Consider the following 12,398-nt stretch of genomic DNA (forward strand, 5'->3'; position numbering starts at 1 on the left):
ATTATATATATATATACTATATTATATATATAATTAGTATTATATAAATATATATATATATGGGGCGTACTGTTGTAATTACCGTCGAACATAAGTTTGAATTCATCTGTTGTAACATAGATCTGTAGCACATTGTCGCCGTGCAAAAAAATTAGAATTGAATTCGTAAATGTTCAACCTTTGCTTCAAGACGATAGCATAACTCGGGTAACATTCTTAATATAGATATAAGTTAATTCTAGGTATGACACGGGTACGCGACGGTTTCAACAAATTACATTATCTACAGAAAACTGCTGCGATACATCCTGCCAACTGCAAGAGCAGCCGTCGGCCAAAGAGAACAAGGTAAAGGTATCGCAATCAAACTAATGGACTTCTTGCGACAAGGATACACTAGACTGGCTGAGCTGCTTGTACACGAGGCAAGTTGTTACGATTTTCATGTCTGTTACATAAACATTACTATAGTAATATATAAGACCACTATTATTATCATTAGGATTTCTCACATTTCTTCAACCGCACAAATCTAAAAAAATAATTAAATAAGTCGCCGATCGCAAAGCTATGAGGGTTAATATTATAATTATGCATTATAAGTGTGGTTAAATTCATTGATAAAGATTTATTACCTAATGGTATATATAAGTACAGTTATTAAAATCTAGTAATAATTTTGGTCCAACTAGTTACACTAGTTTTATACTATACTTAGGGTCGTCTACCCGAGGAAGAGTTGATCTTCTTTTTGCGACATAATGAAATCGGCAAACTAATTAAAACCCGGTCCGCCAGGCTCATCAACAAGTTAGTGCTGTTTACGTTTTATTACGGAGTCTATTGTACCGCAGTGCGGTGTGGTGTGACATGGCGTAGCGTGGCGTAGCGTGGCGTTCCATGACGTGTTGTGGTGTGGTGTGGTGTGGTGTGGTGTGGTGTGGTGTGGTGTGGTGTGGTGTGGGTGTGGTGTGGTGTGGTGTGGTGTGTGTGGTGTGGTGTGGTGTGGTTGGTTGGTGTGGGTGTGTGGGTGGTGAGGTGTGGTGTGGTCGTGCGGTGTGGTGGTGAGGGTGTGGTGTGGGTGTGTGTGGTGTGGTGGGGTGTGTGTGGTGTGGTGTGGTGTGGTGTGGTGTGGTGTGGTTGGTGTGTGTGGTGTGTGTGTGTGTGTGGTGTGGGTGTGGTGTGGTTGTCGGTGTGTGTGGTGTGATGTGGTGTTGCTTCCGTGGTGTGGTGTGGCATGGGGTGGTGTGGTGTGGTGTGGTGTGGTGTGGTGTGGTGTGGTGTGGTGTGTGGTGTGGTGTGGGTGGTGTGTGTGGTGTGGTGTGGTGGTGTGGTGTGTGTGGTGTGGTGTGGTGTTGGTGTGGTGTGTGTGTGGTTGGTGTGGTGTGGTGTGGTGTGGTGTGGTGTGGTGTGGTGTGATGTGGTGTGGTGTGATGTGGTGTGTGTGTGGCTGTGGTTGTTGGTGTGGTGTGGTGTGGTGTGGTGTGGTGTTGTTTGCTATTGCATGGTGTGGTGTGGAGTGCGATGGCGTGGCGTGGCGTGGTGTAGCTGCTTGACGTGGCATGGGCGTCACGCGGTTCTGTGCAGTGATGTATATAGTGATGTGGTTACGCGGTGTAGATTATATTAAAATCATTGACATTAATGTGTCATTGTTTAATTGCAGGGCCAATCGAAGAAGAAAACTCATGCCCACGCTGATGGCAATGCAGTTCCCTGAAATCATGACTGGCTATCCAACGCCTGTGCGTTCCCTATTTTTACATAATCTATATTTTGTGAACCATATAAATAATTGTTCACAAAGTTTATATTAAATATTTCATTATTTTACTCATATTGAATTAACAAAAAAAGCACATAAGGTTTTTCTCTTTTCGCTGCACCTACTTGTACGCACGCACGCGCGTACACACGCGCGCGCATGCTCGCACTTACGCGTACACTGCGCACCGTACGTGTTCTATGTGCGTGCCTGCATACGTGGGTGTTTTGCTTGGGTGCGTAAATAAACATGTATTGTTTCTCTATACATTAGATTGAAGATGACGAGAATGATGCTGTTCCTACTACGTCAGAGCTAACAGGTATTTTGTAGAATATGCTTGTCATATTATAATAATATACTTATTTATGTGTGTGTGGGGGGGGGGGTGTACATATGTTTGTGCGCGCGTTTATATATATATATATATATATATATATATATTATATATAATATATAGGCGCCCTGCATGCTTACTTGCACATGTTAGCGTACGTCGCGTGTCTGTATACTGTGGGGTGTTAATCTATTATCGTACTTTTCTTTACACTCTATTCCTCCATTCCCACATATAATCCTACCAACCCGTTTCTCTTCACATATTTTTTTTCTCCTTGTCTTCACTCATAATTATCGGTATAGCATTACGTTCCCGCAATTCTACAAAATGAAACCGTTTGCATGATTTATTTCTTGATAAATATATAAAATGAGTCATGAAATCAGTAATATTAGATTGATGCATGTCTGCTACAAAAAATTAAGCACACGCAAAAAAAGATCCGGTATTAAGCGTAATATGTGCACATTTTGTTTCCAACACAGACGCTATCATTTATTTGCAGGATGCCTGTTAGTCATGTATTGTCAGGGCCAAATGCAGGATAGTTCGATCGCTGCGAGGACGCAGACACCATACAAGGTATTTAGATGAGGAAGTTGAATGGATGATGGAAATGACTGTAGCTTTATCCACGCATAATCACACTGATGATCCTATATCAAATAGGGACCACACCGGGAGCACTTACCGAATTTGAATGAGTTTGTCTGTTACGCTATACTGTGTCCACCCACAAGACAAAAGCGCAAGCATGCTCCCAATATTTAATTCTTAGGCCATTTATATGTGCGGCACGCGCCCGGGGCGGGCGTTTCTCGCCGCTTGGATCGCGGGGTGCTCTGTTGGCTAGACAATTTTGCGCATATATATTCAAATACGTATTTAAATTGGCAATCCGGGATGGTCAGTACCCTAAGATTTACTGTCCGCTTGTTTTATAGCAAGGAGAGTATTAATAGTGCCGGTACAACGCGACTCGGATGGTCACCTTACTTCCCTCTCGTGTCCGGTCTGTGCACAGAGGATGGAGGCCTTGGATCATCACGGTAAACTCAATGTCTAACTTTATATAAATAAATCGTTTTCATGCTACCCAGAATTTGGTACAGTATCATTATATTATTTATTTAAGTGTGGTCGTGCTCTACGGCAGTAAACACATGTGCGTAAGGATTGCTTTTCTAGACATGGCCGAGAAAGCTTTACTTTTTTTTTAGAAGATGTTCATACTATCTTGAGGCACGATAAAGCGGGGACTACTATATATATATATATATACCTAGTGCTGCGAGAAAATTACTAGATTTTGTATATTATCGTAAATGATGCATTATTTCTCTGCCAGGAGCTGTGGTAGCAAGAGAATACGGACTGCCATGCATTGTGTCAGCGAAGAAAGCGACGTATGTCTTCAAAACAGGTATGTATATTCTGCGTGTTTAATTAAATATAATAAATCTATGAAGCAATTGTGAAAATTGAATGAAATTAATGAGATTGAGTTAATGTTCAGATACATGTTTAAACTGGCCCTAAAAACAGGCATCTAAAATGTGCAATCATGTACTACAAATTTAGTGCATTATTATATTATACATAACATACTTTTTGATGGCGCCAATGGGAACTTTAATGTTCTCGATAGCTTCGTCTTCTGTCGTGTACGTTTTTCTTTTCTTCATCTCGTTTGGTGACTTTGTCATATCCTTGGTTACACGCATGTGTGAAATTAAAGTAATATATTTGCATAATGGTAATGCATATATGTTTTTTAGATTTCATGTTAAAATGCTAATCAGAATACTACGATTACAACTATTTTAGCTTACATCTTTCTTTCCCTTAATGAAATGCGTGTATATTACGTGAGGTTTTATATGACGTTTATAATAGTATTAATACACGTTTTTAACATAATTCATCTTTAAATAAAACATTAACGCATTATACTATCTTATTTACTAATTTATTACTAAGCTTATTTAACTAATTTACCTGTATTGTTTTGACAACCTTTGTTGGCTCCATTCTCCATGGTTTTTCCCAGAGTTCCGACTATGTCAAAATAGAGCATTCAAATTACGGATAAATTCAGCATATGACAAATGAGGAAATCGAACAACCCAACAGAATGTATGCTTGCTGTAACGTGTTTCTAAGTCGTCAGAAAGACGTCTTTTAGTTCATGGCCTTAATATTAATAAGGAAAATAATACCCTTTTCTTATACTTTTTTTATATAAAATATAGCGTTGCTAATATGTTGCACTGGTGCAATTATTTGCAACTACGGCGGAATTCAACTTGTAAAGCCAATTGTAGTAAACTACGTCATTAATTTCGAACAATACATTTATAAGATTTGTTGGGAAATTTCTTGCACTAAGGTGCTATCATGACGGCAGTTATATTGAGGTTACCTCGCGCACGCATCTGTGTCCATGCGTCTCTATAAATTTTGCAAACTCATTCTTCAGCTCTCCGCTGTCATCTGTCTGTAGCCACTGGGCTGCCCCCTTTGCCGACAATGACTGAAAGAACTCGGCTTTACCGCTGTCAATCACCATTCCCGCAATTTTCCGCAGAGAATATGGTACGTCAGCACTCAATACGTCTGGGCAAGTTGATAGGAGGTTGGCAACTTCAGACATTAGGATGGCGTAATCTGAAATATATATTTACACAGATTGGTTTCTCGTGCAGGGATGATTCTAATCAGCGAAAGTCTGTCATTGGTCACGTCACGTGGATGGATTAACTGCAATAAAAGCTATTCTATTCATAAACTGCTTACCTCCGCGTTATATTACAACTACACAAAATATTACAACGTTGGGACGCTTGGATTTTTTGGAATTGTTTTTTTTACGTAAGCGTTTAAGTTGTGCCCATTATATGCAATTTTTGGTACCTTCTTAATATAACTAACAATGTAAATTTAATCAATTAAGTAAATTGTAAGAATAATCAGCTAGCTCTGTATTATTAGATGTATATTATTATTATGAAGGGGAACGATATTCATACTATTTGAACGTGTAAGGGTGAGATAACACTCATGCAGAGTAAATGTGTCCGTTTGGTTAGCTTTCCTGCAAAGGAAATGTGGTAAATCAATAAGTGAATACGCGGTAAAAACGCGAAAATCCCAGCGCAGGGCGGTAGGTGCATTGTTAACACCGGCAGCGTTGAACGTGTTGATAACTAACAATGTGAATTTAATCAATTAAGTAAATTGTAAGAATAATCAGCTAGCTTTGTATTATTAGATGCATTAGAGGATACCTGACACATGTTTGCAACAATTACGATTACTAAATTCCAGGGTATTGTTTGGTGAGCGACATATAACTTACCTTGTCTTCGACCAGTGTCCAAAATGTGTTGGATTATTGCACCGGTCATATTGGATGTCATTGAAGCTTGCAAGTGGCAGTACCATGCCTAAATGATAATGATTAAAACAATTTCGTTGGATAACGTGTAATTAAATGTATGTGTGCTAATTTTAATATTGTGTATTGTGTAGGTTCACGTGGGTTAAATGACCAAAGAATATATAAACGGAAACTAGACGTAACTGATCACGAGTTAAATCCTTCCAGAGCAACGTACGTCATGTATTGAAACGAATAACAGCAGCTGATATAATGCTTAATATATTTTACGAAGCCGGGTTATTGTCATACACGTAGCAATACCGATAAGTCACACATACATATTTGGATAATCGTTTTATATATATTAGTAGTGGGAAATTGTATTCATCGTGAGAGATTCATACAGCGAATACGTATATTGTACTTCTGTAAACCTCCTGATACACAAAAAGGTGGACCCAGCTAGAGGGGCTCAAGACGTCCAGGAACCCCTCGTTGTGACTTCAAGCCAGATTTTATCGTTATGTGGCAAAACACCTCCGTGAAATCAGCCCCTCAACCCCACTTCTGCATTTACATGGGCCCTAGCTCCCACTTAGCATTACTGCACCCGCCTCCCAGAGCGGGCGAAGTAAGCGCCAGTTAGTTTAATCAAGAGATTTCCTCCCACATGGTGCTTACAACGTTGTTCACTTTACGATGACACTATCCTGCAATTTGGTGAGAGGCATATGATTGATTACATTCGAACATTAATATTCTGCTCGACGTATAAACAGGATCGACGTAGATTACTATAAAAATGTACATACCTCGCTACTCGTCTGGATGAGTTTATCAAGTTGTTGATACAGCAATCGTATGTCTGTGGTACTGAAGTCTGTGTTCGCCGATTTGACTACGGTATTACCTTGCTGAATGTAGTGCTTTCCTCTAAGCGCATACTATAACGAAGAAGTAGTGCACTGCAGATTCGAGTGCTGTGCGCCCATTATATATGGCGGTATGCTAATTTGACTGTTTAACATTTACGGAACAAATCAACAAAACAAGGTAATAACGTCCGGACAGCGAGGCTGCACACCACAATAGCCACTTGTCTGCTGTGTACTTACTATGTACATCTGCAGGGTTCCCATAATTTTCTGGTACAACGAGACACGAATATTTCTGTAACGGGCATGGATCGTGTCTAAATTTTCATTTCCCAGCGGTTTTCCGTACAGCTGGATCTCACATTCAACCTTTGGCTTTTCTGTGTCGAATAATGTCGTGTATTCATTTATGTAATACATACCCTAGATAAAAACAATTTGGTAAATTGTGATTTCTGCGTAATCATAGATGATTAGTGAAGCCTGTTATCATATGGAAGGAATATTTAGAAGTAGGTGTAAGAAGATGGTATGTAGACCTATCAAATGTTCTTCTAACCAACTAAAATAATTAATGACTGTTAATAAGAGATTCGTAACACGTTCAGTGTTAAAGTCCAATCCAAAATTAGTATTTATAGAACAGTTCATTATTTACACGGAGTAAGAAACTAGCGCGGTATGTAGGGTGCACAAGGCTGATACCTGTTTTTCTTTTGCAAGAATCGCTTTGCAAATTACATAGTCGCTTTTCGACACGCTAATTGACATGGTATGTTTTGCCAATAACATTAAGAAGCGGTAATTTTCGTTTTAAACAGTCAAACTCACGTTATACATGTTGAAAATGAAGTGTTTGAAGAATGTTAATCCGTGTAATTCTACGTAGGTGTTTTGGACTGCTTCGCTGCCCAACAGTTCAACTCGCAGGACCTATAAAAAGTGAGCGCACACATGAAACCAGTCTACGCGCGCGCGTGTGTATGTACGTACGTGTGCGTACGTGTATGTGTATGTGTATGTGTATGTGTATGTGTGTATGTGAGTGTGTGTGTATGTGCGTGCGTGCGTGCGTGCGTGCGCGTGCGCGCGCGCGCGCGTGTGTGTGTTGATGCGTTTGTGTGTGTGCGTACGTATACGTGTGTGCACGCGTGTGTGTGTGCGCACGCGTGTGGGTGCGTGCGTATAATTATACACCACCATATGTATATAAGTAAGATATATATATATATATATATATATATATATATATAAGTAAAGTAAAAAGTAAAAATATATTTTTTTTATATATATTATTATATATATTAGATTCCATGTTATATATATTATAACAAAAATATGTTTTTACTTTTCCTTTCGCTGCTAAAACTAACCAATGTGTTTTACATGGTCTTGTCACAAGAAACAATTTTGTCGTAATAAATAGGTTCTCCGATTTTCCTTACCTGCATAAGACCAGCAAGGAGGAAATAAATACATCGCAGGTGAGCGGTGTCATAGCCTGCGGCATCATTTCTCTGCAGGTGAAGCGGATACATTAAAACCAAATCATCGTAGTACTAGAGAGAATTCCGCGAAATGTTATGATGACAGCGCACCATATAACGATATATATATATATATATATATATATATATATATACACTATATATATATATATTTATTTATTTATGTATTTATATACATATATTGTTCAACCATTTTATATACTACACTATTATTATTGAGACTAGGCCTACATCTAGGAATTATGGCATGGATTTTATTTAGGCTTTATGTGAAATTAAAAGTCATGTATGTGTATAGCTGCATCATCGGATGGGGCGGCTGTGGGTACATATATATAATATTTAGCACAGGTATCAAACTGTAGGACATAATAATTATAACCTCTGTTGTACGCGTATTATACCCTGTGTTGGCATTGGTGAACATCTCACTGTCCGTCAACAACGGGCCGTCGTGTTCATGCATGAGCTCAAACTCAGACTCATTATCGAGAGACGTGATTGGTCGAGCTTGAAGCAAGTAGATCCGGCCTTCTTTCACTGCAAACTCGATGTCTCGAGCATCTGAGAACGATTTCTCAACCTATGTGAGTGAAACGGTACCGAAAAATGAAATTAAAGAAAATATAGTCTCAAATGTCGTATTGTTTTAAACGCTATTCATATATGATAAGATTTCAATAATTTCTTATTTGTTAAGATTGTCCACAAGTAGTTTCCCATACACAATATACAGACATACTCACGCACGCACGCACGCACATGCACGCACTCACGTACGCGCGGGCACAGACACCCCCGCAAATATATATTACCACGCGTTATAAATAAATGTTATTACGCTCGAACGCACATACACGCACGCCACTACACGCACGCACGCACACACGCACGCGCGCCGCCCATATAAATTATATTCCCCGTGTTATAAAGAAATTTTATTATTTACTTGTATGCCAATGTTCCCTAGTTCCAGTGCAATATCATCTGGTAGGCAACAATCAGTTTTGCTGTCTGCCTCCATCTCCACCAATCCGCCTGACTCTGAAACAATATATATTATATATATATATCAGGCCCGTAGCACAGGGGTTCGGCGGGGTTCGAACGAACCCCCCCCCCGTAGCCCGCGAGCCCCAGCAAAAAAAATTTTTTTTTTTAAATTTGCAGAATTTCACCTCAGGTCGCTCCATTTAGTTTTAATAATTGCAAAATCTCCACGTGCGGGAGGGGTGAAAGTCAGAAAACCCCCCCTCCCACACCCTCCCCCCGCTCCGGTCGCTTGGCTCCCTCGCACTGGCTCGCTTCGCCGCGCTCGAGCAGTGGTGCGTGTACAGAGCGGGGGGTCCAGGGAGTCGGACACCCCCCTTGCTCGCGCCAGAAAAAGCGGCATCTGGAATGCCGGTGTATTTTAAAAATTTCTCGCCCACGTCAAGACCCGCCTCGTCTCGCGTATGGGTGCCGTACGGTAGGCCCCTCTACACCCCTGCGTACAACTGCACGCACCTGCCGCAAGCAACATTGCCAACATTTGAAAAACCGAACCCCCCCAATAGAAAAGCTGGCTAACGGCCTGATATATATATATTTATTTATTTAATTTATACGTATTCCATCAATATTCTATGTTAAACTAGGCCTTCCACGCCATTAACGTATAATTTCAACAAACTTTGATAACATCTTTATCTCTCTTGCTTCCCAGAATATTTTTCGCTTGACGATGAGGCTTATCGTATGAAAGCTTCTCTGCAGATAGATGGTGTGTCAGGTTCCGTCACTCCCACACACTGCCGTACGTGGAAAGCAGTGTTTTAATTAAAGATTACCCCGTGGGTTAATCCTAAGCGTAATGAGTATGAGAAATGAGAAATGCACATTAGTAACAGCTAGACGAAGATAGCTGATACGCGATATCTGAATGATCTTAGTATAGCTACGATATATAATATATATATATATCGCAGGTAACATCTAGTGACTTCTACTCCTGCTAATGCTTTCCTGATTCCAGGATATGCGTGTTTTCATTCGAAATATGTGTTTTTTACAGGTATCACGGGCCAGCATGTAGCGCGCGCTGATGTCGGCGTCCTGCATACAAGAGATGTGTCGAGGCAGACGCCCTGTTTAAATTGTTTCTTTTCGCCGAGTAAATTCCGTTTATATATATATTATATATATATTATATATATATTATATATATAACGCTACTAATTATGGCAGACATATGACCAATCTATTTATATATCATATATATATATAATATCACCATACATGATAATATCACCCACCTCTCCTATCCCATATGATACGGTGATGGTCGATGATTTCAGGGGTTTACCAGTCACCGATCCTCTGTAAAAGAGCAGCACCGCAGCGTCTGCCTCGACCATCTCTTGTATGGGACGCGCGACATCAGCGGCTACATCTGGCCGTGATAACGATGTAAAAAAACACATATTGCGAATGAAAACACGCATACCTGGATCAGGAAGATTACAGAGTAGAATCATAGAGTGTACCTGCGATTTAGTAAGGCTCTAGCACGGCATTCACTACGCGTGCATGAACGCAAGCAAATGACAACAAGGAGCGTAGCCAACGAGCCCTGACTATATATATCAGACACAGGTTAATACCTCTTATACTCACAGGCCTGCTGTGTGAATGATGATGCCTCAACATTTTACCAATGGCATTGCAAATCTGCAAAGATGAAAAATTATTCAATTAACTGGTCGTATTCTAACCGACAAAAGATGTCGACATTTGCGAGATATATTTTCGATATAAATGTTCGAACTAGTTTGCTGCATGCTGCATATTGTAGCCTATATACACTCTGTATAGGCATAGATGCGATCATGAAACCATGAAAAGATTTTATTTTGTGATGCAGGCCAATTGCAAAGGGTTTCGTCATTGCCTATGTTAACATGCAGCAATTTCAAAACATGCTCATAAACGACTGCGATAATAGTCTGAACCTTTTTAATGCGGCGATTGACACCAAGAAGGTCTCCATTGCTGTCCAGCGAATGAGTGCTTCCCCGCTATCGTTCCACCTAAAATTATTACTAAAGATTACACCATACAGTTGTATTAAGCGTTAAAGCATATATTACCAAATAGGCGCGAGTTAATTCTGATTGGTTAGCGTTAACAACAATATAGTTACATTTTAACAACTGATTTTGAATTCTACAATAATTAACTATAAAATAATCTCATAATGTGCATAGAATTTGCCTGCAAGAACGTTAGCACTAACACTAGGATTATGGACATACGCCCAGGGTTACATAATGATATAATTTATATGCTATATATAGCTCCAACTAGTTTTTAAATTAAAATTCAATGTGGACTGTCATACAATATTGACATCAGATCCTACCAACAGCAGACGATCGGACAGCAAACGTCTTCTCGCTCCATTCATCGCCAAACAGCTCTGACAGTTGTTTCAACACTGCCCGCTCCAACTCCGGAGTCAGTTGAGTTTTGTTAAAGCTTTCAACAATGGCCTTGGACATCTCGTGAATATCACCTTCCTTTCGTTTACTGGAAAAAGGTTAGCGGCATTTAACGTTGTTTGTATTAACGCAATATAATATGCAAAATGGAACAATAGATAACGGACGATGGAACACGTTACGAATTACTCTGTTACTTAATGACGCGCATTATTTTACATCTTTCAGTTATCTCTGTTATATGGCAAATTTATTGTAAATAATAACAGCGATAAAATAATCTCAGGTAATAATAGTTTGAGATTATTTATTCCTGGTTATAATACATACTATGCAACATTTTCCAGTTCTTCGACTGCGTCACGTAGATGTTTGTTATCTTTCAGATGGTGTCTGTATGCGGCTACCGTCAGGCAGAAACCCCTCGGAACTATGAACTGAACATAACGTGAAGTGTTACGCTAGTATGAACACTATTGTTACAGGTTTATTTACTTGCAGTGTCGGTATTGTACAAACTATTGAGCGTCTTTGCAGAACTCGCTGGTGAACTGACCGAGAAACTTTTAAACAGGGACAACGTGAGCGTGTAAACATGATACCAACATGTACCTTCCCATCTAGCTGAGTCAGAAGAGCCAACTGCGTTCCCTTACCACCAACCAGCTGAGATGAAGCGCAGGCAGGTTTAGTGAATTCAAGTGTCAGGTCACAAGGTCGATTTATGTCGAACGCTTGAAAATGTAGAACACAATAAACAGACATACAAAGGCATACACCTCGTCAACACCAAATGTAAAATCTCAATAATTTGGCTTAATCAATGCTTCTTATGTTCGATATGTCCGAAGTCTGAGATAATGACCGGCAGCTCCTGCATGATCAGACGCTTCTACTTAAACATAAACAAACTCCGCTATGACCACTCACTCTGTTCAAATACAAAGGCAAATAACCAGCCGTTAAGTACATTCGACACCTCTAGAAAAAAGACATAAAGTATAATACCTGGTTCTTTTAGAAACGGGACTGACTTTTGAAGCGGTACT

General features: G+C 39.7%; 3 protein-coding genes across 3 annotated transcripts in view; 1 reads left to right on the forward strand and 2 right to left on the reverse strand.

The window, feature by feature from the left end:
- Positions 1–287: 287 nt before the first annotated feature.
- LOC106815680 lies at positions 288–2,669 on the forward strand. The gene is made up of 5 exons (XM_014820181.1): positions 288–425; positions 719–810; positions 1,667–1,745; positions 2,039–2,087; positions 2,610–2,669. Exons 1-5 carry the CDS (start codon positions 372–374, stop codon positions 2,651–2,653), a joined length of 318 nt encoding a protein of 105 aa, XP_014675667.1. The 5' UTR covers positions 288–371; the 3' UTR covers positions 2,654–2,669.
- A 738-nt stretch (positions 2,670–3,407) lies between these two features.
- LOC106815677 lies at positions 3,408–8,910 on the reverse strand. The gene is made up of 11 exons (XM_014820178.1): positions 8,820–8,910; positions 8,275–8,453; positions 7,808–7,879; positions 7,194–7,295; positions 6,603–6,785; positions 6,300–6,431; positions 5,464–5,551; positions 4,528–4,772; positions 4,104–4,163; positions 3,714–3,814; positions 3,408–3,456 (listed from the first exon to the last, which is right to left on the reverse strand). The coding sequence occupies exons 3-11, from the start codon at positions 7,811–7,813 to the stop codon at positions 3,408–3,410; spliced, it is 966 nt and encodes a 321-aa protein (XP_014675664.1). The 5' UTR covers positions 7,814–7,879; positions 8,275–8,453; positions 8,820–8,910.
- A 2,349-nt stretch (positions 8,911–11,259) lies between these two features.
- The window catches only part of LOC106815678, a 1,698-nt gene continuing 559 nt past the window's right edge, over positions 11,260–12,398 (reverse strand). Inside the window, exons 2-5 of the mRNA XM_014820179.1 lie at positions 12,358–12,396; positions 11,962–12,083; positions 11,680–11,786; positions 11,260–11,437 (exon numbers count right to left, since the gene is read on the reverse strand). Coding sequence (XP_014675665.1) covers positions 11,260–11,437; positions 11,680–11,786; positions 11,962–12,083; positions 12,358–12,396 — 446 coding nt within the window. The remainder of the gene's footprint in view (positions 11,438–11,679; positions 11,787–11,961; positions 12,084–12,357; positions 12,397–12,398) is intronic.

Source organism: Priapulus caudatus, unplaced genomic scaffold (genome assembly GCF_000485595.1).
Source record: "Priapulus caudatus unplaced genomic scaffold, Priapulus_caudatus-5.0.1 Scaffold1174, whole genome shotgun sequence".
Classification (NCBI taxonomy): domain Eukaryota; kingdom Metazoa; phylum Priapulida; class Priapulimorpha; order Priapulimorphida; family Priapulidae; genus Priapulus; species Priapulus caudatus.

What these genes read in the sequence shown, in the direction of transcription:
- LOC106815680 (XM_014820181.1), top strand. Translation starts at nt 372, where the DNA reads ATGGACTTCTTGCGACAAGGATACACTAGACTGGCTGAGCTGCTTGTA. An exon ending in CTGAGCTGCTTGTACACGAG is followed by an intron (nt 426 to 718) that starts GCAAGTTGTTAC and finishes TACTATACTTAG; the next exon opens with GGTCGTCTACCCGAGGAAGA. An exon ending in TGACTGGCTATCCAACGCCT is followed by an intron (nt 1,746 to 2,038) that starts GTGCGTTCCCTA and finishes TCTATACATTAG; the next exon opens with ATTGAAGATGACGAGAATGA.
- LOC106815677 (XM_014820178.1), bottom strand. An exon ending in TCATTTTCAACATGTATAAC is followed by an intron (nt 6,786 to 7,193) that starts GTGAGTTTGACT and finishes GTTTTTATCTAG; the next exon opens with GGTATGTATTACATAAATGA. An exon ending in GGACACTGGTCGAAGACAAG is followed by an intron (nt 4,773 to 5,463) that starts GTAAGTTATATG and finishes TATATATTTCAG; the next exon opens with ATTACGCCATCCTAATGTCT.